The 23,881-nt window shown below is 36.0% G+C and overlaps 5 protein-coding genes across 8 annotated transcripts; 3 read left to right on the forward strand and 2 right to left on the reverse strand.

Annotated features, from left to right (window-relative positions):
* The first annotated feature begins 46 nt into the window (after positions 1–46).
* Positions 47–1,305, forward strand: LOC106181439 (succinate dehydrogenase assembly factor 4, mitochondrial-like). The gene is made up of 2 exons (XM_013565813.2): positions 47–207; positions 635–1,305. The coding sequence occupies exons 1-2, from the start codon at positions 147–149 to the stop codon at positions 949–951; spliced, it is 378 nt and encodes a 125-aa protein (XP_013421267.1). The 5' UTR covers positions 47–146; the 3' UTR covers positions 952–1,305.
* On the reverse strand, positions 1,287–10,559 carry LOC106175936 (nuclear cap-binding protein subunit 1). Its single transcript, XM_013558127.2, has 23 exons — positions 10,421–10,559; positions 9,847–9,932; positions 9,554–9,654; positions 9,266–9,350; positions 8,627–8,698; positions 8,269–8,376; positions 7,675–7,796; positions 7,440–7,509; positions 7,021–7,236; positions 6,593–6,690; positions 6,419–6,482; positions 6,012–6,122; positions 5,795–5,859; positions 5,345–5,482; positions 5,049–5,152; positions 4,420–4,539; positions 4,186–4,285; positions 3,899–3,992; positions 3,571–3,674; positions 3,141–3,255; positions 2,714–2,842; positions 2,422–2,535; positions 1,287–2,172 (listed from the first exon to the last, which is right to left on the reverse strand). The coding sequence occupies exons 1-23, from the start codon at positions 10,464–10,466 to the stop codon at positions 2,059–2,061; spliced, it is 2,376 nt and encodes a 791-aa protein (XP_013413581.2). The 5' UTR covers positions 10,467–10,559; the 3' UTR covers positions 1,287–2,058.
* Positions 10,498–14,641, forward strand: LOC106181438 (uncharacterized). Of its 2 annotated transcripts, none has more exons than XM_013565812.2 (5): positions 10,498–10,620; positions 11,088–11,662; positions 11,929–12,996; positions 13,255–13,654; positions 13,850–14,641. In XM_013565812.2, the coding sequence occupies exons 2-4, from the start codon at positions 11,095–11,097 to the stop codon at positions 13,638–13,640; spliced, it is 2,022 nt and encodes a 673-aa protein (XP_013421266.2). In that variant the 5' UTR covers positions 10,498–10,620; positions 11,088–11,094; the 3' UTR covers positions 13,641–13,654; positions 13,850–14,641. The 2 variants fall into 2 exon arrangements, with proteins under 2 accessions (XP_013421266.2, XP_086850327.1); XM_086994201.1 differs by lacking the exon at positions 10,498–10,620 and adding an exon at positions 10,744–10,862.
* Positions 14,642–14,973: 332 nt separating this feature from the next.
* On the reverse strand, positions 14,974–18,474 carry LOC106175892 (uncharacterized). Its single transcript, XM_013558049.2, has 3 exons — positions 18,209–18,474; positions 16,990–17,250; positions 14,974–15,628 (listed from the first exon to the last, which is right to left on the reverse strand). The coding sequence occupies exons 1-3, from the start codon at positions 18,309–18,311 to the stop codon at positions 15,084–15,086; spliced, it is 909 nt and encodes a 302-aa protein (XP_013413503.2). The 5' UTR covers positions 18,312–18,474; the 3' UTR covers positions 14,974–15,083.
* Positions 18,362–23,312, forward strand: LOC106181433 (uncharacterized). Of its 3 annotated transcripts, none has more exons than XM_086994228.1 (4): positions 18,362–18,424; positions 21,331–21,417; positions 21,636–21,878; positions 22,448–23,312. In XM_086994228.1, the coding sequence occupies exons 2-4, from the start codon at positions 21,339–21,341 to the stop codon at positions 22,999–23,001; spliced, it is 876 nt and encodes a 291-aa protein (XP_086850354.1). In that variant the 5' UTR covers positions 18,362–18,424; positions 21,331–21,338; the 3' UTR covers positions 23,002–23,312. The 3 variants fall into 3 exon arrangements, with proteins under 3 accessions (XP_086850354.1, XP_013421260.2, XP_013421259.2); XM_013565806.2 differs by lacking the exon at positions 18,362–18,424 and adding an exon at positions 20,334–20,482; XM_013565805.2 differs by lacking the exon at positions 18,362–18,424 and adding an exon at positions 20,337–20,663.
* Positions 23,313–23,881: the final 569 nt, after the last annotated feature.

Consider the following 23,881-nt stretch of genomic DNA (forward strand, 5'->3'; position numbering starts at 1 on the left):
ACTTTAAGTAAAGAAAAAAATTCATTTGCTTGCTAAAAAAAAACGGTGTTATTTTAAAATTCAAACAGTAAAGAAAAACTATAAAATTCACGAAGACTGTTTTTTATTCTATAAAAGTAAGGCAGCAGTTAATTTATGTAACCAACATGGCCACAGTTAGTAGACGATTTTTGTTGAAGGTTATAAATTTTCGGCAGTTTGTGCCAGGTATGTGTAGCGTTTCTCTTACTTTTGTTACGATAATTACGTTTTACTGACCAAAAACATGTCTCCTAAATGCCTTCACAGTAGTCTCTGCTCATAACTTTATGTGTAGTAACAAAAAGAGATGTGCATTTCCATTATGCTTATTTGATAGAAAAACACCCAGCAGACGTGCTGAGAAAAAAAAAATAGTAGGGTTTTGAAACCATGCCTGTATAACTGTGCTGACTGTGTAACCGTGTTGTTACAATAATGCATACGTGACAAACATGCCACAAGTTAGTACCTACTGGTACCAGTAGAGTGTCCAAGTATGTTCGGAAAATGAAGCAAACAGTTTACATGATTTTAGGTGGTGACGCAAATTTGAAAAATATTTAATATAGATCTATAGTCCAATATAAAAATTAAATCTGTTTATCATTCTTAGGATTGAGGACACATTACACAGCCAGATCCATATCAACCTCAACATGTAGACCATCAAATGAACAAGGAAGTTCTGGACAAGAGAATAAACCAAAGAAAAGTGATCTGAAGAAAGCAAATACACCAACTGGAAGATTAGACGACAGAGTAGTACTGGAAAGAGAGGAACACAACCCAGCTCCTTACAGCGAGGAAAAAGCTTATGATCCATGGCCAAATGATACGAACCCTTATACAGGAGAGAAAGGGGGACCCAAAGGTCCAGAACCTACTAGATATGGTGACTGGGAAAGAAAAGGAAGGTGTATAGATTTCTAAAACCAGACTTATTGAATGTAAAAGAGTTAAAATTGTTGGATTGTGACAGTTTCACAAACAGCCTACATACTAGCTTCATTTTGAAGGTCTTTTACAATACAAAATATGTACATTTGATAGAAGAGGATAATTATAACCTATTTACTTGAATGTATATATATCAAGTTGCAAGCGGAGTTGTGAATGGCATTTCATTGACTAAGCACAGATCATGTCAAGTTGCATGCAAATAAGTAAGAAATATTGGCAAAGTGAGCTTAAGCGCTCAAATAAATTTGGTGACCAATTAATTCATGTTTGTAATATATTTATTAAACAAAAATCTTAACTCAAAATAAAAGTCATATGTTGTTATTTATTGTTATGTCTTTTTAAGTGCCATAATAGTTCCAATACCTCCAAACAAGAAGTCTTGATTTACAAACCTTCAGTGCAGAAGCCCCAATTTGCATTTATTTGCAATGTGGAATGCTGCCTTTGTGTTGTAAATTTCATTTACCATATTAGTGATATTTGAACATAAAAACTTTCCTTGGCTTTGCTGTAAATACACCTATATACACCTTAAAAAGACCAGTTTGGACTGATTGCATAAAAAGTTTGATCAGTTTGTCTTAAACTTTTTAAAAATTGTTTTGGACAGCATGCCAGTTGTACAGTCAGAAGGGGAACATTATCAAATGGTCATCTACGGATTTGGTGAGGCAAACTAATTGCAATGCTAGATGTGTTACAGCGTTTACTACAGCAAAAATTTCACTACAAAACTATTTAAAAAGAAATCTCACTTTTACTACATTTTTACATGTTTACTAATGTTTTTTACAACTTTCTGAGGAAATATTTTTATTCCTGCCGTTCTTAAATTTTATTCTTCCTTTCTCTTGAGTTCTGCTCTCATGGTAAAAGTCAACATTTTGGTCTGAAAGACCTTTTGCCCTTTCCTTTTTCTGGCTTTCTCAGACCAAGTTTGCAGGAAACTCCTGATGAAGACTGAAGGACTCCTGCACGTGTGTTTGGGTCTCACACTGTACTTGGACCCTATCCCCTATGAGTCCATTTCAAAATGGCAATGCTTCAACCCTATTCATTTAAATGTCAAACCCTTCATGACCTTAAGGCACAGAAATGTTGAAACACCTCCAGAATGTGAAGATCAATGTCACTTGTAAACAGCAGATTTTCCAGAGTGTTGATGTACTTGTACACTTGCTCATGGTGCTGTAAAAATTACACATTACACATGTTACACTTCAGTTTTTGGCTCTAAAAATCTTTTTTAGAATGATATCCAGTGCCAGATTAACATTTATTGTCTGAAACATTGTTTCCTTTAGGCTTATATTACCATATTAGATTCTGAATAACATAAATTAAAGAAGATATTTAAATCCTGTTAAGTAAGTTAACTATGATTATGACAATCATGTGAATACTCAAAACAACCATCAGCAGCAAATGAGCTCTTACCAAGAGGAAAATTTGTTGAAGCCTTTCTATTACCCACTTATACCAAGGTGTGTTGTAATCCCGACCTTCAGCTTCACACCGTGCCAAATGTTCTGTCAAAATCATGATGAACCTCTGCAAAATAATTTAAGAGCTATCAATTGCAAAATTAGATTTTCCAAATACAAGAAACCAAAAATTGGCAGGTTCTTTTCTAAAGTATTTACATTTATTATAAAGTTTAAGGAGCAATTTATCAAAGGCGAATAAAAAATACATTAACCACCACAGAAAAATTTGATGAAGGATTTACCTGGAAAATGATTAGAAAGAGATTCTTCTGTTCACTTTGGGCAGATTCCAGTTTTTCCTCCATTCTTTCAATCATCTCTTCTGTAGGGACATCATCGTCTTTGGAGTCTATATCCATTCCATCTCTTGCCTGAAATAAAGAGAGAAATATTAATAATAAATAATTAGGAAAATATGTCTCAACATTTCTTGCACTAATATGATTTCATTTTTTATTTCAAAATACAATAATTAAACATACAGAAAGAAATACATCTAGTTATCTATTGACTATAACCCCAAAAATATAATGTTCATATGTAACAAGAACAAAATAATCCATGCCACACATGCTAGTTATCATAACGGCATATGACATTTACAGAACATCAGTTTAGCTTTTCCTATTCAATAGAACAATTTTCAAGAAGGTAAATTTTAAGACATACCCTTCTCTCAGCTGCCTCAAGTTTGTCTTTGGCTTCTTCCACTTCTTTTTGCAACTTGGCAACATGTTTGTTCATCTTGCGGATGGTGGAATGGAGTATCTCCCACACAAAAAAGCTACACGAAATAGATAATAATTCCCTACAGTTGAATTTTAAGAGTAATTATACCCAGTAGAAAGGTCTATTAGAAATTGTGATCAATACATAATAAATCCTAAGTATTATCTTAATTTTCTGTCAATATATTGAACACACATATCCACATTCTTATGTATATCAGTGTCACAAGGCACATTTAACCTGAAATCTCCAAATGTCCTTTCTCATCATTTTGTCTAAGTATTATCACCAATTATCAAATAGCACAAAAAAGGGACATTAAAACACTGCTACTCAAATTCACTTCAGTAAGATCAATCTCAACTAATACCTTGTGAAGTGGGGAGTCATCACTGAAGAAAACAGCCAGTTAGCTACTGCAGAACATTCAATAATCTGGGTTTTCAGCATTTTATCAATAAGAACACACATCATCTGAAAGAAATTGGGCAATGGCAATGTTAACTATAATAAGAAATGTCTATTTGACCAAGGGCATACAGCTCTGAACTTATCACCTCAGACATTTCTGTACATTAAGTAACTTACATAACTGATTGCATATAACATGAAACTGCTCAGATTTCATTTGTCTTCTTACACTTTTTCTTTCTTTTTTTCTTTCTTTTTGGAAATAAATCAAAGTTATATAATTTCACCTGTTGGTGTGTTCCCCAGACTTCATGCACACTCCTTAAAATGCAAATCTGTGCATCTTCTGTTTCTGCCAAGGTTTTGAACACATAATGGAACCTAGGGAAAAAACATTTTAATTCAACATTAATTATTTTTAGGATTTCCTTAATACTATATTATGAGCAGTCAACAACTTTAATCACCAAAAGTTCATAGTTTGAGTGGTATATAGTGTTTTCAAAGATTTTAATCATTTTCAACTGATCACAAGTTGGATGAAGTAATAAAAAAAAGCCTAAAATCTACTTACTTGGCAATAGCTGCAAAAGAATGACTGAATGACTTGCTTCCCAAGAATAACAGTGTTGACACAAATACATCAATTTTTAACGGGTTGTAAGCTGGGTCACCTGTAACGAATGTTACAATACTGAAATCATGTTGAACAATTACAATAACTCTTCCACCTCTACTGTTATGCAAGAAAGCTGCAAGTTCAGGATGAGAATGAGCACTTGTACAAAATATACTTAAAACTCCTTACCTTCTTCATCTGACAGTGGATTGGGCAAATCCTTCAGGATCATTGCTGCTTCCTCTGGGGTACACTTACTCTTGATTGAGGACAAAAGCTTGTAGGCTGTTATGGTGCCTGGTAAGGAGCCTAAAGTAGAAAATAGAATATGCAGAAAAATACAGCCTTAGGAAAGGATGATGTATATACAGGAGTGGCAGCTTTCTAATAGGACATAGGAGCCATACAGGCTCAAACATAACCTGCCATTAAAGGCAGCTGTTAAAATCATATGGACTTCATCTAAACAGTAATAAGAGCATGCAATGGTGCAATTTTACTGTCTATTGTGTGTTAAAAGAATTATTGTGGTATGTTTTTCTAAAATAAGTATTTCATTTCACTTTTTTAATTTCAAAATTTAACAACGCAAACACTAAAACAAAAATTGTACTGACACCCACACATCCTACCATTAAGTCCATTACAAATTTACACTCTCCTAATTTTCAAGATTAATTTAATGCTATGTATACTTTAAATAGTGATGCAATTTTATCTTCCCAAAATATTTCATTCCTATGAAAGTAAACCAATTGTAAATGCTTGTTATTTTATCTTATTTTATATATTTTTTCTAAAAATATTGTGGTACATACCAGCGCCTTCCTTTTCATACTTATACACCGGATGTGGCTTTGTTGGAATAAGGGGCGCAAATGAGTCGGGGACAGTTTCTAAAATCCTCTGATGGTATGATAACCTGTGACCCAAAAGTGTTTAAACAGATTAAATTATAACTCAATCCCAGAACATATAATAGAAAGTACTTACACCTATCTTTACATTTATGAAAGAAATATATGCAACAGAAAAGCATACACTATTTGAATACAATCTCAAGCAAAATTTTAAAATGTATAACAAAACATTACAACAGTTTCCATCTACAAACCTCAAACACTGTAACAACACCTCCTTCACAAACATGGGTTTTGGTAACAAAGGATCCATTTCCACACAAGTGGACCAGTCATCCCAACTCCAGCGGAACTGGAAGTTACTCAAATGGTAGGCAAACCAGCTGACAAATCTGAAAGAAGCAAAAATAGTTTGTTAAGATTAACATTCACCCAGTTGGAGAAAAAGTAGTTTTTACACTTTTAAATCTATCACTAGACTGACTATGTTAGTGTCTTGTATCAAGCAGCTAACTTTCAATGCATTTCAACTTACAGTTGATCAAAGAGAGGGGATCTACACATTGTTCAATTTTAAAAATATAAAAATATTTTGTCTCCATTTCTTTAAAATTTCAAAACAAATACAAAATGTAACTTATTGTAAAGGGTAATTAATTTTATTTTTAAACCACATAAACCACACACAACATGCTTTGACAAACCTTTCTATGCAACTTGTATCCATTGTGTCTATTCTTTCATACAGCATCTCTGTGGCTTGAGCAAGCTGAGTTCAAGTTAAGAAAATGTAATATAACTCTTTCTCACTGGAGAGGTAGGTAGAAATTAAGACAGGACTAAACCATTATAACTTTGTACACTTCCATGCATCTATGAAACATATTTTTGATCTTTTGTTTAATGACAAGTAAAGGATACCACTTGAGGCATGGTACTAGGTTGTAGCTTGCAGAGTTCAATCAGCAAAGACCCATAAAAAATTTCCAGGTATGGAGGATGTGGCAGTCTAAACAGCTGAGAAAATACCACCTGAAAATGTTCATGAAAATATGCAGTTAACAAAGTAAATACTGACTTTAAGCTCCCCATTCAAAATCTAAAGTAGCATTATAAATTCTATACGTAAGAATAATCTTTATACTTAGGCTCATAGCAAAACTTTATTAATTACTGAATGTTATGCAAGCTATTGCATGTAAATTTCTTTTAAAAAATCCTGCAGTTTTCTTTAAAATGCCTTCAACAAATTCATTCAAATCATTGGATTGTCTTTCCTGTCATACATACTTTCAGTTAAGGGGATTTCATTTCAAGTCTGAACCTACCTCCACTATCATATAATTCAGAGGTAGTTGCACCTTGGTTGGGAAACTGAGTAATGCTGCTGCACTGAAATATGTGAATTTTTGTAATAAGAAACTGGCCTCTAATTTCACTCATGCTACCCTACAAGTTTATATTATAATACAAGGTCAATAAATCTTAAACCAACAGCTTACCAGTCTTTCCTCTCTAAATGATGTGTGTGTAGTATTCTGTGTAAATGTTCTTCCACCAAGTACCTCTCTATAGCGTGACTACCTGGCATCACAGGACCCTGAGACAAAATGTCATAATCACATCATTAAATTCATTAAAACCATTTCAGTGTATTATTTCTCTCCATAACATCATTTCATATCCATAAGTGTTCTAAAACCCTCAGATCCAATTGAAAAGAGAAAACAAGAGAAAAATTGAAAAAAAGAAAAATTGCTTGTGAGAGTGAAAGATATTAAGGAAGTATAGCCCATTACATAGCAATAGGGTATATTTACATGAACATGCATGAAGACCTTGCCCTAAAATTTAAATTCCACAAAGAAAATAAAAATATAACATTTTCAAAATGATCTGCATGAGCCAATGGTCTTAAACATAAGCTCACCTCTGGTACATCAGTATAGTCAAACATTCTGAACACCACTGAGGGCAAAGGATAGGTAGCATCATCATCATGTGAAGGAGGGATAATCTGGGGTAATGTGTGCTGTAGTGCTTCACACAGCACTCCATCAAATGCCAGGTATGGACGTAATATTTGCCGCTCCATCCATTTGTTGTTCTTCAGCATTTTGATTTGGGCCCATAAGCAGTCTAAGTACTAAAGAAATTGGTTTAAGTTTAGCTTATAGATTTATAAGAATCACATAAAAGTTAAATCGAAGTAACAAATGCTTAGAAATTACAATGTAACATTCTTCTTTTCTCAGTATAAACTTAACCCAATTTATTTCATCTACAGCTGTAATATCTATTTGCAGAAAAGTTTTACAAACAATTTTTGACTAGTGAAAATATTCTTACTTCTTCCTGTGGATGTGGGTCATCTGATGTCCAAACCCGTAATGCAGTTACATGAATCTTTTGCCTTTTGCTGAGAAGAAGGATGAAATTCTATTATAATCAAGATATAATCAAGATTCAAATAAAAAAATTCTGCACAAAATTTCTGTTTCTGCATAATGTGAAACAGTACACAATGTTGGCATCACCATTTCTTTTAATCAATACATTTTAATTTTGTGTACGAAATACTTACTTTAAGTAATTATCAATAGTTTGAAGCAATGCACTGAATTCTGTTTCCTTTTTCTCAAACAGTTCTCTTCCTACCCATGGCAGGGCAGATAGCACCATGAAAACAAACCAGTCAGATCTCACCTAGAAATAAATTACTGAATGTTTACTGAGACATCACCGAAATTTCAGCATCATCTTTATTCCTCATAAATTGAATCAACTGAACTAAATGTCAATGATAAAGAAATCCAGCATGGAATAATGGTTTTAAAACAAGATGTTTTGAGAAAAAAAAATTTTTTTTTCAACTAACTAACATCTATCAATTGTTTTGACAAATTGTGGACATATGTTGTAGTCTATGGGTGTATTCCCAGAGATTTAGATCGATCCAGGGATTAAGATTTAGATCGATCTAACTCCCTGGGGGTTCAAGCTAAATTGCAGTAAGCCGAGCGCGCACCATAGTTAATTACCCTCTTACAGCTTTCAGTAGGCGGGACAGACGCTTAAGCCGGCTAAGCTGACAGTAATCTAGTGAGACTCTCCACAGGGATAGATCGATCTAAAAATCTATGGAAATGGGGTGTATTACACAAAACATGAGACTTACTTGTGGAATGTTGTCCTCTAGAGTGACTTCAACAAAGTTGTCAAACATTGCCAATAAAGAGGATGCAACAATCACATGGCAATTCACAAGATCCGATAAGAATCGAACCTGAAATAATCATCAGAAAAAACCCTGTGAGTAAACATACATAGTGGCAATAAGAATTATTAACTTGAGAAAAATCGATACAGATATTATCATATTACTATGAGGATGGAGCAACAACTACAACAACAAAAAACTGTTAGTCTTAATGCAATAACTTGGTTATGCAACAAACTGATTCTCAAAGGGGTACATTCATAGTGCCAAGCACAAAACAAAGTATATTGTATATTGAAGCAGTGTTTTTACTTACAATCAGTCTTGCATTTTCAAACTGGCAAGTCTTGAGAGATTCTTTAAGATTCCGGACTAGAATCTCAACAAACTGAAAGTGTACAGAAAAATCATAGATAAAAAATCGCACAACCAAGTACATTTAAACAATATTATAATAAAGCATATCTGACTCTATATACAAATTATCCTAAAATTACAATTTTAGCAACCTTAAAGGCACACAATGAGCATTAATTTATTAATTAATTTATTAATTACTTTTATAAACAAATAATATAATTAACAATTTCCCTTAATTACAAAGATGTGCCATATTTAAACCATTTCACCAAGTTCCATAAACCCCTTATTTTCAGTCATGAGTAATGAAAATAAAGAATGGTAAATTTCATGTGGCTATAAAAATGAGAAACTCTGGACTAGGGTATATATATTGTAAGTTGTAACATTTTAAACAGTTTTGGATAAACCATTCTGTGATAATAAAGAGAAACTACTAAAATTTCAAGTTAACTCATTGTGACAATGTTATTATCTTAAATGATGACAGATATTCACATCAAAATTCAGTAACAGAGACAATATGATGCTTGAAACATACATACATAGCTGTTACGCTATATAATGTCCTTTAAATGTCTTAAAATTTACTCACCTCACCTCCACAGTTGTAGTTTCTGGCATTTAACAACCCAACCAATGTAGTATACACTGACAGCTTCTCTGGTAAATCCGTAACACTAAAATTAAATAGGTATCATTTAATTGCATAAGATACAGATCTACTTAGGCTAATTTTTGGTCAATGCAACAAACCCTATGTCAAGCTGTTTGAAATATAACTATCTTACAGAATCTATTGCAGAACATACCATAAGGTTTTATTAAGCTAAAATTCATACAGGACTACTTAAAGGTCTTTCAACTTTTTAAGAACTCATACCATTCACAAAGAATTTTGATAATCTTGTGTTTGTAGTTTGGTAAGTCTGCCTCAAGGACACTAGCAAGACCTTCAAGATTACTTTCCAATGAAGAAGTACTCTGAAAAAAAATCAATTTAGATTTATATAAAACACTGTATTGTCTAGGTAAATTATAAAACTCTGAACACATTTCCTTTGAGTAATTATAACCCCAACACTTTTCAGGTACAAATTATAACTGCATAGCATGAATATTAAAATTTTAAAAGTCTATAAATGAATAGCTGAGTTGAGCGACTGTTTGTTTTACCTTTTCTCCCACCCTTGTTATGAGTGATTCCAACCTGTCTTCAATATCTGTGGGCCCCGAGGTACGCCGTCTCTTGTGAGAACGCCCTACAAATAACATACATGCATCAATGACAAAACTTTCATGGAAACTGAAAAGGTAATCAGATCACAAAAAAAAAAAGATGAATTTGATTGAAGCACTGTAGAGTTGTTTTCGTTCAACAAAACAGACATACAAAACAAATCTTTGTCTTTAATTTTAATCCAAACAATCAACCGGTATTTTACGATTCTCGTTTTAACTGGTGGCATAGTCACTACTGATAAGCAATTTCCTTGCATTGAACACAATCTATAGCCTCTATTATTCTTAGCAGAAAATATGGTTATTATCATTTTTAATTCAAAAATACACATGCGCTCTTTTAGGAAAAGCGACTTGAATCCTAGTGATAATGAATGGAAATCGCTTTTCTTGTCCCTGTGCCACTGCTGTTAACTAAAATTACAGAGAGCAGACCCACTAATGATAATGACAGTCACTAGCACATAAGTGCCTTTTTGTATATTTGTTATGCTGAAAGCGCTCTTACCGTCCTCTTCGTCACTATCATCACTAAAAGCACGCCGGCGTGACATTTTCTAATTTTGAGTCTCCAATATGGCGGTGTGTACACACTACAGCAGTACTGCAGCAAATACTATTTTTGGCGAATCACAATCAGTTGACTCTTGGGTCCAAAGTTCAGCCTCTTCAACCAGGCACTTTATGAAAGGAAAGAAACAGCAAAAGGTACGAAACGTAGTGTGCAGACTTAGAGATTATTTGAAAACTGTTGTTTTGACGAAGTCCAGCAAGACAATGTAAATTAATGTTGCTTTGTGTCAAATTGCGAACGTGAAAATATAACGTTACAATGTGCATACATGTACAACTGGACTGGTCTCGTACATGTACATGTACCAGGAAATGCATGTATGTCAACTCACAAGTGAGTCTGCAAATTCCTTGCGTGGATGTAGAGGCAAAATTAGGTGTGCAGAAAACTTATTCTAACTAAAAAGCAGTTTAACTTATTCACTCTCATCGAATATCTCAAAGCAAGGTCTTCCTCTGTTCCTGCAGTAAGTGAAGCATGAGCTGCACCACTGAAGTAACTGCACCCCCTTACTTACATAAATTTTGTACTGGACCAAAAAAATTACATAAGTGTTATTATTTTTCATACTAAGACTTAAAGACATATTATTCTCTTCCAGTTTTAAAATGGCTGTCGTTCTGAGAACAGCCCTGGTGAGGCACTTAACCAAGAAAACACTTTTTGCACAAAGATGGGTACCTCAGGCGCGAACAGCAGCAGCAGCAGCAGCAAGTGCAGGGAGCTATGAATCTGTATTGACATCCCATTCAAAAATTTTAGACAGAAAAATGATGTCAACCAAGGCCGTCCTTGATCCTGCGAAGCTTCGTGACACTTGGGAAAAGCCATCATTTGACATAGACAAAATGACTTCCCTCTTGGACCACGACAATCACGATATGAGGAAGAAATTCCGCGAGTACCTTTGCAATGATCCAGATATCATCCCAAGGTACAATATTCCCTTGCACGAAGAAAGAGAGCAAGCCCTGAAGAAGTTGAAGAGGATTTGTGATCTAGGCTTTATTTCAGTGCTGGACTTTGTAAACAACCCCTTGCGTATCTTTGCAGCACATGAACTTGCTTCCATTATCGATCCTGCCACTACCACCAAGATGACAGTTCAGTTCAATCTGTTTGGAGGCACAGTCCTGAAATTGGGAACAGAAAGACATCATGAAAAACTTGTTAAAGGTGATACTTTTGTCTAGTTATAGCTGATTATGTTTTTAGTACAATGTAAAAATTATAGTTTCTTGTTTTTTTTTCTTTCTTGTATTATTTACAAAAAAAAAATTCAACCATTGTATAATTGAATAAAACCTGACATGAACCCACTTACTTAATAAGAAACTTCAAATGATCTGTTTCAATGAAAGAAGGGTTTTTGGAATTATGAGTAATTATTTTGTCTGTCCGTAGTGGTGAAGCATGATATGTATCTAAAACCTCTATTTCAGGTATTGACACACTGGATGATGTTGGTTGCTTTGGACTGACAGAACTTGGCTATGGCAACAATGCTGTGGAGATGGAAACCACTGCCACATATGACAAGAACACCCAGGAATTCATCATCAACACCCCAACACCTCTAGCTCAGAAGTACTGGATCACCAATGGCGCTGTCCATGCCAAGCACTGCGTGGTGTTTGCACAGTTGATAGTGGAAGGTGTGAACCATGGGATACATGGCATCTTGGTGGACATCCGTGACAAAAATTTAAACACTATGCCCAACGTATTGGTAGAGGACATGGGGTACAAGATGGGGCTGAATGGAGTGGACAATGCCAAGCTGACGTTTAATAATGTGCGAGTCCCCAGGGTAAATCTGCTGAACAAGTATTCTGATGTGAGTGAGGATGGTACTTTTACAACCTCCATCAAGAGTAACAGGGCCAGGTTCCTGACTGTGGCAGACCAGCTGTTGTCTGGCCGTATTTGTATTGCTAGCATGAGTGAGGGGGCAGCCAAGGCTGCCTTAGCCATAGCACTCCGCTATGCTGCCTCTCGACTGGCAGTAGGACCCAAGGGGAAATCTGATACTTCAATCCTACAATATCAACTCCAGCAAAAAGCACTTCTTCCTCTGCTGGCTCGCACCTATGCCATCAACTTTGGATTGGACTATGTGAAAGATCGCTGGGCATTCCAAAACCCAGATGGCTCAGAGCATGCAGATGTGGTCATTATGTGCTGTGCAATTAAACCACTGGCATCTTGGAACCTGGAAGAAGTGGTATCTGTAAGCAGGGAGCGTTGTGGTGGTCAAGGGTATTTGTCGTGCAATCGTTTTGGCACTTTCCTAGGCCTGGCCCACGCTGCCATGACAGCAGAAGGGGACAACAGCGTGCTGATGCAGAAGGTTGCCAAAGAAGCATTGGCCAAGTTTAAACCAGCTAAATTGTCTCCACCAGGCTCAGAAGACCTCTCCAATACTGATTACTTGCACTACTTAATGCAGAAGAGAGAAAATACAATGTTCATGACTCTAGGATTGAAAATGCAGCAAGCTGGAAAAGAGGGTTAGTGCACATAATGTTTTGTTAAGAAATTTCTTATTATAATCCACATCAAACTGTCACAGGGATTTGGTAACGTGATTGGTTAAGTATTATTTTTGCTAATTTTGGTTGGTGGTAGAAAACTAATGTTAATATTTGTATCATTCAGTAACTCATTGTGAAAACTGTCAAATGAACAGTTATATAAGCAATATGCAATTAATAATTTTTGTATTGATCGATGGTTTCATTCACCCATTCATGTATTATTCATTTTAGGCATATTTGATTCCTGGATGTATGACTGCAGTGACCTGATCCAAGGAGCAGCTCGGGCTTATGGAGAGCGCCTCATCAGTGAAAGATTTGCTGCAACCATCAACGAGTCTGATTCCTCCCTCAAACCTGTCCTCTCCAAGCTCTACCACCTCTACCTAATAGACATCGTAGAGAGGAACCTTGGGTGGTTTATAACATCTGACACACTCCCTGTAGCCATGGCCAAGGAAGTGAATGCGGTCTCAGCAAACCTGTGCAAGCAGCTTTCCCCACAGTCCCTAGCCTTGTGTGATGCCTTTGCCATTCCAGATCCCATGCTGTCTGCACCTATTGCCTTGGACTGGGTCAAGTACAATGAGGTGGACAATCAAGGGGAGGTGGTATGAGGATAAATAATAAGGTTTGTATTTGACTGTAAAAGGAAAGCTAACAAAAGCAAGCTATAAACTGTTAAATTGGTCAAAGATATTGGTAACTCAAAATAGACTGTTTGTGAAAGAAATGTCTTTAACAGTGCCTGGCAGTATGGATTTGTTTTCATATTTGTATTACACAAATAATATTTTTTAACTGAAAGTTTTTTTTTGCATTTCAGATGCTAAAAACAGATGAGAAAAGGCATGACTCGTAGATGGTCCAGTTTGATGAATGGTTCTGTAGAAAAAGACAAAGAAAAACAACAATCAAAATTCATATTTGAACTTTAAAAAAAGTGTCAGGTATCTAAGATGAAATCAGGTATGCATAAAATGCAGTGTTATTGACCAAATGCACAAAGTGTTATACTGTCTTTCAGAAAAAGTTATTAGCAAGTTTCACAACTGAGGTCCTTCACTTGGTGTAATATTTTTTCTGTGATAAACTAATGAAAATGAAAGTTGGTGTGGAGGAAACTTGATTTGGTAATTGTTACAATGTAGGTGATGCACTAGTAGAATTTTCTTTAATCAATCACACACAAGGTGCTCTTAAAATTAGAAAGTAGGATCAAAATTGAATTATTGCTTGTCAAGGATAGGCTTGCTGTCTTCGTTTTATAGTGTAACCACCAAAAAGTTTTTCAGTACATCTATTTGTAACTTCAGCCTACCTTTACGGTTATATTGAAAAAAAAACAATGTAGACTTACTTCGTGACTTGTATTGTACATATGTCAATTAACTTGTAAAGATAGTGATTCTGATTATTTTGATGTATTCATTCTAATTAATGTAAATATTGTATCCTGAATTAATATTAACAATGTTTGTTTACAACTACTTGTAGTGAGGGTATTTTATATTTAGGAGTGTTTCTAACGTAAACTAAAAGCTGAAACGTTTGCAGCCACATGTTTTCAAGGTTGAAAAAAATGCAATTCAAATATAACTTAGTATGATGTTTTTCACATTCCGAGTTTTGAATTCAATTGTGTAATCATACTGCGGGACGTTTTTTTTTTCACTATGAACAAGGAGTTATAACTCCTTGCTCTGACCAAGGTTCTTTATTTTGATCTAAAAGTAATTCTGCACTCTTAAGTAAAATTACATGCCTGGTAAGGTATTTGGCACATTTTAGGTGGAATCTTACATTGTGCAACACGTAAGTCAAAAGAAACTATTTTGACGATAAAACTAAAACCGATTTTTGCACGCAGTCAAAATCAATAATAATAATTGTTACTAGTGCTCAAACATTTATTCACTGAGGCAATCAATACACTGTAAGTGTAAGAGTACAAAGGGGATAACTTAACATGATCTTGCCTTAGCGACATTCAATGTCGGCCTCATCGCAGACCGAGACACAAAATCCCAGAATTGTGTCCCAGAGAACAACCCGAGACATCAGTTATACAGAGCCATGAAGTCACGAAGCACCTTGGCGAGATCCCTGGCGTAAGTAGGACGGCGACGATCTGTGCGTAGATGGACAGGAGATTCAACCTGAATGCTATCGATCTTTCCACTAAATCGAGAACCATAAGTCATGGTAGAATACCCCCCTGTGAAATAGGCCGCGCGTCCAGGGGCCCTGATACCCGGGGAGGGAACCGCCCTATATCCCCTTCTGTTGAGTAATCTGCCCAAGCTGTAGTCGCCGCGGAGTAGATGGTCAAAAGTAACGTAATCACGCAAGGAGTTGTAGAGCGATCTGATGGAGGAAAATTGTGGAATTGCATTATTTTCATTCAGTCTTCTTGTTGAGACGAGGTAGCCCAATTCAATCCAACGATTGGGATGACTTTGACCATGAATGTCAATGAACAGACCAGCACCTCTAATGCGGCCATACGCTTCTCTGATAAATGAGTGGTATTCTCTGTACGCCTTCATGGCATTCGGTACACCAAATGCTGCCTCGTTCACTGATCGGTTGGGGTCCATTTTCACTGGAACATAAAGAAAAGGGACAAATCTATCAGGGAACTGGGACGTTTTTACTGCCATTGCACAAATGTAGTTAACGTTTTTAATTAAATTAAAATGCCAATAATATTATACTTCTTGCACCCATCAAGATCAAGTGATTTATCTTGGCTGCTGTCTGTGAATTTAAAAAGTATGTTATTACAGTTTGTTGTAGAAAATTATTTTCGTTCCCGAGGGCCATGTTAATTTTTTGAGGAAAAAGCCGCAGAGGCAGAGCAATTGAATCCCGGAACGCTTTCAAGGGGGTGGCGCCATATCAACTGGTTCAAAATGCGCCCTTAATTTTATCTTATATACAGTGTCGCGGTTCAGTCAAAAAGGTCCTACTTAAAACCTCAGAAAGCAATAAAAATGATATTTCGGCTGATTAGGACAAAATTATGACTGTTCAGGGTTGTGAACAGTTATTTAATTAATCATCATTGTTATCATCATTATTATTTCATTTTTTTTCCTTTCGCTTAAATGATAAAAAATAAGGCGGCTCGTGCTTTGTCTTATTATGAATAAATCCCCAAGTATCAGTTAGCGATCATTCATCACAACACTTTCTGCAACCTAACTGTTGACCCTTTTCATGTGTCTGTCGTTATAATGGCCTTCTTGTGACAACTTCTGTGACTTGTGACAATAACATTGCGCGCATGACATTTCCGTGTAACAATAGCCGTCTTTCATGTGTTGCAATTGGTTACTAACTTACAAAACAGATTGATGTTTTTCCTTCTCTCAGTTCTATGTAATATTCTATAATTATATTCACAAACTTACCATCTTACCATATATATATTAGGCCCCGTTCAGAAGAGGGGACTAATTAGTCCGAGGGTCAAACATGGCGACCACTACAAAGCTTGTCGTCTAATCCGCTAATATACACTAAATACAGGTAGATATCCAGCGGGGAAGTATTCAAGTGGGTTTTCCACATTTGTTCCTCGGACTTGTTTGTCTCCTATTCTGAATGGGGTCTTAGATAAGTGAGAGTCACTGATCCCCCCCCCCCCCCCAAAAAAAAAAAAAAAAAAAAAAAGTGAACTTTGGGTCATGTCAGTCACGGTCAGTGTAATATTTGCATTTTAACTGTTTAATATCACTTTTTTAATTACTGTTGATTTTTTTTCCATATTAGAAAGTGCTATAGTATAAAAAGCGAAAATAATGTGGCAAGTCATTTTGCAAAAGTAACTCAAAATGTGTGCTTCACTGACTTGACCTAAATGTTCACTTTCTTGACAGTGGAATGAGCCATGAAATCAAATAAAGTAACAATATACTGCTGTTTATTTATACTGGCTATGACAAAAAAATTACATATTACCTCTGTGTAGATTGCTGATGATTAAGTGTGGCTTGATGCCGGTTAGTTGCTCCATGTTCTCCCAAACACGTATAGCCAAGTCTCTGGTATTTGTATCTCTTGCAGTGTTTGCCTGGCATCGGGACACATCCGGGAACCCACACGAATGGCGCCAGACACACCTGGAGCCGTCCCAACAGCCGGCGACCCTATCCGGCATACTTCTTGGTTTGAGGTAACCACCATGGGGTGCAGCTATTATTAATCTGCTATTGGGATCACCTAAGAGGAAAGAATAATTTAAATACATTAAAACGAAATAATTGAAGAAACGGAAGGGATGATAATAGTTTTTTTTTTTTTATGGGAAAGTTGCTATCCCAAATCGATCGAATTTTATAACGGTTTATTACATTGGACAAATACTTTTAACCTAGTAAGTAAGCACGGCATCAGTGAAGGACGGGATGAATTTCTAAAAAAAAAATGAATCAATGATATTTTAAAGAAAACGGCAGTGAAAAATTCTGCCCAGTCCTATATTCACCAAAATTTTTGACGTCCAAAATCCTAATATGTTACGTTAGTTTCAACGTTTTCGCAGCTATTCTCAGTTGTGATTTCTGTGCATTTTTTCAGCCATTCCAATTGTAAATTTAACGATTGAAAACACGAATACGCCTAAGTATTCCAACCCAACTCAACTGTTTTTAAACATTTAAAAGATAAAGTTTTGAAACGTTTTAAACGGCTGCAAACGTGGCGCCTACTTAAGTTACCTTAGCTGAATGCTAAATAGTAGCGTGTGGGGAAAGGTTAAGTGTTAGACCTACCTCTGCTAATTTACATGCAAAAGAAGTAAGAATTTGTAAAAAAATTGATGTAATCTGGGGATATAGTCAAATGTTTTTTGAAGTAACAATAAGCGATTTATGGACGTTACACGTGTGACATAACACCGTTTAAGTTTCAAATGGGCTTACACATCTCGCGCCACGTGAGGATAAGAGTAGGTTTTTTTAGTAAACAGCCCAATTTTCCTTCAGAGAAAGGCACAATAGGTAATATTAAATATCAAAATAGATAGATTTGTCATAAAAATGAATGAGGTGAAGTTGGCATAAAACATTTTGGGTAAAGTATCGTAAAAAACGATCAAACTGTTTCTAAAAAACATTTTGCAGCAAAAGTTCATCTTTGCATTAAACATTTATACTTAACGTTGAAACTTAACATTTACCTGGGAAGTACTCCACGTAACCGAACGTCCCTTGCAACATTGTTATCACACTAACACCATTACAAAATATAATAAGCAAAAGTGTAATAGAATAGCAAGACATTATCTCCAAGACTTCTTCAGCTTCAGGCCTTTGGAATCGGGATTGATCACACGGGACCGGGAAGATCCGAATGTATGCGCTTTGAGAGCGACAAACGAGTCAAGTCACGACAGGTACGAGTTGACAATTCATTAAATACTGTCTTTGTTTCTTTTCCTCGTTTTTATCAAACATTTGCAATATTTTGCTAAGTTAAATCTCATAGGCCGGTTGCACAGGCTGTCAGGGACCACAGGATTGAAAAAAAGTGTTATTAGTATTTTTAAAACTTTCAGACATGATGTAGTATTAATTCAGTCAGTGAAAGGTTTGTCTGTTAAATTCACACAATGGAAGCCAAGTTGTATACGTAGCTTTAGGTAATTTTTCACACCTAGCAGTTCAAATGTTAATGTCCTTTGTTTCAAGCTAGTAATCTGTTAGAGCTTGATTACATGGACTTGCGTCTGAAGTAACCAATCGGTTTATAAGTTAGGTGATCGACAATTTAATTGATAAAGTTTAGCATAAAATCTGTGAACAAATCTAGAGAGATATAGGCCCTACAGGAAGAGAGAGGTTATGCTTGTAACATGTAACTTCTGGCTTAGAAAAATATATTCTGTTGAAGTTACAACATGGAGTCGTTTCATTCTTTTTCGTGTGCAGACATGGAACCTGGGAATCTCCGTAGCAGTTTTACAGATCGCGTTATCCAAAGATGTGAGCCCATTGTGCACAGTCCCTTGGGTTTTATTGTAAATAGTTAATTTTATGTTATGTGGGGCCCGGGATAAGTAAAGTGACCCCCCCCCCCCCCCCCCCCCCCCCCCCCACACACACACACACACACAAGTAAAGCAGGGCGGATTTAGGGCGTCTTCTGGGTCTTCCGGACGGTCAGATTTTCAAGTTTACATTGTCGGGCATCTAATGTTTTCTGTCGGAAGACGGTCAAAAATGGAGAATGGATCAACAAAGATAATTTGGAAGACTGTCAGAAAATATATCTGGATCCGCCCCTGAACTGTAAAGGGAGGTTCCCCACAAGGCGTGCAGGTTTTTAGTGAAAACTCCTTAGGCTGAAACGGGCCCTGCATTTAACACCCCACCCACCAATAGTCTAGGTTGAAAAAACCGACGCCCAAAGTTTTGATCAAGCGTACGTGTTTTCATTAATCAAACGTTTAATGATTATAGCTCTAAAATAATAACAAATGTATGAATAAATAAGCAATATCACTAGCTGAGGTCCTACCCTAAACAGATAGTTTAACTGATAGCGACTTGCTTGGAAAATCAGTCAAGACCCAATTATAGGCCTATATATTTGGTTTTTATTAGTCTCAACATATTGCTATCACTTGATAGTACTGCAGTAGGCCTACTAGTATAATATTACTATATACATTAATAGTAGGGGCCTACTATATGCATTAATAGGCATGTGTTTTTCTGCTTTTAGTGACTGGCAGCCGCTGTCTGAATCGTCACTTGCCCGTTGTTCGTTGGCCTGTACACGTCAGTGACATCAGATTATTGATAATGATACGTGTCATTATCATATGATTCATACTTACTGTACTTGTGGTTCATTATTAGGTTTTTATTTGTTCGTCAGTTTTTACAACAACGACAACTTGCCTCGTCTCACCCTCAAATCCGGCTTTAGAGACCCTTTATTTATTGCGCATCGGGTGAGAACCGATAAGGGAACATTAATTAATTATGGGATGCAATGCACTGTTCATTGAAAAAGATCATATACTAGTAGGCCTATGCTTTTTTTTTTTAATGCCTTTAGACCTACATCTGTTACATCGTGGATAATTTTGCTTGGAGTATGTAACAAACATGAAAAATTAACGTCCTTTCAGTACTAATCGAAGCTAGCTGAAGTAAACTGTAGATGATCTTGTAAAAAGAACGTATACACATCAACTTGAATTTGTTAACTCAAACTTGCCTTCATTTCAAAGCAGCTGTATTGTATTATGTGGAACCAAAACCGAGGCTTAGCTGCGGAATGGATTGTTTGATAAACAAATTCTTCTTGTTGCAGAGAACGGAAAACTTGTCACTGAGCGAAACGGGATCTAACTATTTTTGACCATTTTTTATTGGTTTATTTGAGATCCAGTAGTCGTGTGTACCCCAGTAGTGTGATAAATTCGCCTTTAAACTTTGCCTTGGTAAGTTGAAGCTGGCGAATAATCTTCTTAACAAAGGTGTTCAGCTTCACAGTTGATGGATATGCCAAATGTTGTCTGCTGACCTAACGAGTACCGTACATGTAGATGTTACCTTGTAGACAAGGTCTCCTGGGAGCCATTTCCATTATTCTTGTCATTTTGATAGGGAATGATCATAAAGGTTGGTGGATAGGGACTTATAAGGGTCTGAATTGGTTCAGTTCACTCTTCACTCTCCGCTCTCTCCCACACAGACTACTGGTACTGTATATGATAAATTTATAACATGTTTACAAATTGTTTCCACTATTTGAGCTATAACATTAAATTTAAAACAGCCTGATTTTACTTTAAATAGGATGTGTAGCTGTGACTAGGGTTACGTAATCCGTTTAAAACTGAAAACATCTTGTAGAACTTGATTACATTTCTTTCTTATGAATAAAATACATTAACAGTTTTATGTTATGTTATTTTAACTGAGATGTGTTAACATTTCTTTACCAAATATTGATATAATTTGATTTAAATTTGGAAGTTTCCAAAATATAATTTGGCCATGAAATAATCATTATGACAGCAGTACCGTTGAGAACTGCCCCACTTATAGAATACTGGGATTGATTATTGTATGGCCACATTCAGAACAGTGGACTAACTATTCAGAGGGTCAAATATGGCCGACCCACTTGAATACTCCCCCACGGGGAATCTATTAAGTGTCTATTAGAGGATTAGACAGTAAGAAATGAAGAGTTCTACATAGTGACTGCTTCTAGGTTTTGGATGAAGTGTTTCAACAGTTATGAAAAAACTAAATATTAAAGCTTATGTCGTTCTCATTTCAGCGGAAGGGATGAAGAAGAAGAAACAGCCACTGCCTGTCTCCCAGTCTTGTGAAGGTAGCACGGATAACTATGTGCAATATATTCCTGGTAAGAACATTAAAAGCGTGTTTCCATCCAAAGTAGGCTCATTTTATGAAGCTTTATTATGATAGTAAATGTCATAAACCATCAAAGTATTTTGTGATTTTTACAGACTGAATTTCAACACAAAGAAAAGGAACTGAACCTGAATGAAAAACAGTATCAGAACTATTTTAACATGCGATTGCTTTTTATTATTTATTGTTATTCATTTTTTTTTCAAGGAACTCTGAATTTAATACTCACAGCTCCCCATGGAGGCCATCTGAAGCCAAAGTACATCCCCAACCGCTGTGAGAAGAGGTGGAAAGATTGTGAATGCATGTACAGGTCTTGTGAAAACCCAGATCTTAGTATTAGTGTTCACAATGACCGAAAAACACAGGAGCTCACTCTTAGTCTTGCGGAGGAGTTAGGAAAACTTACAGGTGGCAGACCTCATGTTGTCATAAATCATCTCCACAGAAGTAAGTTATGAAAGGAAAGTTTCAGACTTACTGGAGTTTGTTAACTTTTGTGTATTTATACTAATGTGGAGGTCATTCCTCTGGCTATACTGTATGAGTTAGTCATCCAGTCATAATTAACATAAAACTCTCTTAAATCTATTATTGACTTAAAATTTTGTCTAGTTGACAGTATTGCGTCCCTCTCACAGAGACTGTAGATGGTCTACTGAGAATACTGGTGAAAATATTCTTAGAGGAAAATGCAATGTCATAAACTAGAACCAATGTTAAGGCCAGTAATAGATTTAAAAACTTTGTTTATGTCATTCTATGGTATTTATAGAAACTTGAGGGTGGGGGGGACTGGGTAGTTTATAGAGTAAAAAAAATTACTACTTAAAGAAGGGAAAACACTGTTTTACAACTTGTGAAAGATTTGGTTTATTTATTTCTGTCATAGTTTTATATTTTCCAAATGGACAAGAAGTTATTTGTTCTTCATTGACTTACAAATTTCAGAAGCTGCTTACAGATTTTTTTCACAGAAGCTTGGTTTATAAAATCTTTCGTGTATTTGTTAATTGTAGAAAAGATGGACGGCAATAGAGGCGAGTGTATTGGTTCTTTCCATGTGCCAGCATCATTGAGAGCCCACAGACAGTACCATAGTACTATACAGAAAGCCAAACAGAGTATCCGTGGTGCAGGGCTGCTCATAGATATCCATGGCCAGGCCCATCCAGAGAGACTCATAGAACTTGGGTATTGTATTTCTAAAGCTAAACTCAATGCCAGAGAGCTTTACCATGAACATACGTCTATCAGATCTCTGTTTGAAAGGAAGAAGGACAAAGTACATACGTTCTCCAACTTGATCAATGGAGAAGCAAGCTTCGGAGCATTCCTGGAACAAATGGGTTACCCCGCTGTGCCATCAAATCTGCACCCATCACCAGAGGAGGCCCCATACTACCCTGGGGGCTTCACTGTACAGACCCATGGTTCCAAAAGTGGAGGTCTGATTGATGCTATACAAGTGGAGTGCCCGGCTTATCTTCGTGAAGATGAAAAAAGGGCCGGATTTGTTCATGATTTGGCAGTGGCCATAAAGTCTTACCTGGATGCCTACTATAATGACTGATTAATCTGGACAAATGTTATAAATTTATTTTCAGTTGTTTTTCTTAAAGTTACTAACAGCATTGGCCCAGTTTGTCAGACATTTTAAGGACGTTGGGAGATTTCTATCTCTAACGGTGCTTTTTCTCTCAGTTGTTTTAAGTATTTTTCAAGTATTTTTTTATTTTGCGCTCCCAAATCTTGTTGAACTTCTGTAGACTGAAATCGTAACAGCTGAGATATGAGGTATTTCCCCCGTACTTGAAATTACTTGAACACCCCTACAGAATGAAAGCTGTGAACAAATACAGGTTGTTTCTTTATAAATATTTACTTTTTTGTTGCATTGTTGTGATAAAATAATAAACATAAGTTTAAAGAAGATATGGAATGAGATTTTTGCCATTATTTTATATATATATATATATATATATATATATATGGTACGTCTACATGTCGTAAAATGTGTAGAAAAACCTTTCCTAATGTCAGGTTTTCAGTCTGATAAAGGTTCTTCAACTATAGATTTGCTTGGACTATGTCTGACATCTATTTTTAAAGATCTTAGCGTTGACAAAGTTTACCTCAAAAACGCGAACTCCATGATGCGTTAGTTGTGCCAGGTTGCAGCCGAGCTTCCCGTAGGCATATCCCAAGTGCAGCGGTCGGCCTTTCAATGTAGCGCCAACAGTGGACAATGCGCTCCACCCAACCCAGGAATGTTTCAAAAAAGAACCATGCGCGATCAAAAGACGGATAATTTCAACAGCAGGGCGTTTTCAAGTTTATGCTTGTCAGTTCTTCCGAATTACACACTGTTACTATCATCGTTTTGTTGATATAATATCGTTTTCGTCGTGTCAACAGTTATTTCTTCGCAATTCTAGCAGCGGTTTGATTAT

Source organism: Lingula anatina, chromosome 1 (assembly GCF_051362555.1).
Source record: "Lingula anatina isolate TDL-2025a chromosome 1, LinAna3.0, whole genome shotgun sequence".
NCBI classification, from domain to species: domain Eukaryota; kingdom Metazoa; phylum Brachiopoda; class Lingulata; order Lingulida; family Lingulidae; genus Lingula; species Lingula anatina.

Excerpts from the sequence above, each read along its gene's own strand:
- LOC106181433 (XM_013565805.2), top strand. The coding sequence starts at position 20,588 with ATGTTACCTTGTAGACAAGGTCTCCTGGGAGCCATTTCCATTATTCTT. Across the intron at positions 20,664-21,330 it reads GATAGGGAATGATCATAAAG|CGGAAGGGATGAAGAAGAAG; the intron begins GTTGGTGGATAG and ends TTCTCATTTCAG. Across the intron at positions 21,418-21,635 it reads CTATGTGCAATATATTCCTG|GAACTCTGAATTTAATACTC; the intron begins GTAAGAACATTA and ends TTTTTTTTCAAG.
- LOC106181439 (XM_013565813.2), top strand. The coding sequence starts at position 147 with ATGGCCACAGTTAGTAGACGATTTTTGTTGAAGGTTATAAATTTTCGG. Across the intron at positions 208-634 it reads TTTTCGGCAGTTTGTGCCAG|GATTGAGGACACATTACACA; the intron begins GTATGTGTAGCG and ends TATCATTCTTAG.
- LOC106181438 (XM_086994201.1), top strand. The coding sequence starts at position 10,780 with ATGTACATGTACCAGGAAATGCATGTATGTCAACTCACAAGTGAGTCT. Across the intron at positions 11,663-11,928 it reads TCATGAAAAACTTGTTAAAG|GTATTGACACACTGGATGAT; the intron begins GTGATACTTTTG and ends CCTCTATTTCAG. Across the intron at positions 12,997-13,254 it reads GCAGCAAGCTGGAAAAGAGG|GCATATTTGATTCCTGGATG; the intron begins GTTAGTGCACAT and ends TATTCATTTTAG.
- LOC106175892 (XM_013558049.2), bottom strand. The coding sequence starts at position 18,311 with ATGTCTTGCTATTCTATTACACTTTTGCTTATTATATTTTGTAATGGT. Across the intron at positions 17,251-18,208 it reads TTACGTGGAGTACTTCCCAG|GTGATCCCAATAGCAGATTA; the intron begins GTAAATGTTAAG and ends CTTTCCTCTTAG. Across the intron at positions 15,629-16,989 it reads CATCAGCAATCTACACAGAG|TGAAAATGGACCCCAACCGA; the intron begins GTAATATGTAAT and ends TTTATGTTCCAG.
- LOC106175936 (XM_013558127.2), bottom strand. The coding sequence starts at position 10,466 with ATGTCACGCCGGCGTGCTTTTAGTGATGATAGTGACGAAGAGGACG. Across the intron at positions 9,933-10,420 it reads TGATAGTGACGAAGAGGACG|GGCGTTCTCACAAGAGACGG; the intron begins GTAAGAGCGCTT and ends TGTTATTTGTAG. Across the intron at positions 4,286-4,419 it reads TCCACTGTCAGATGAAGAAG|GTGACCCAGCTTACAACCCG; the intron begins GTAAGGAGTTTT and ends CATTCGTTACAG.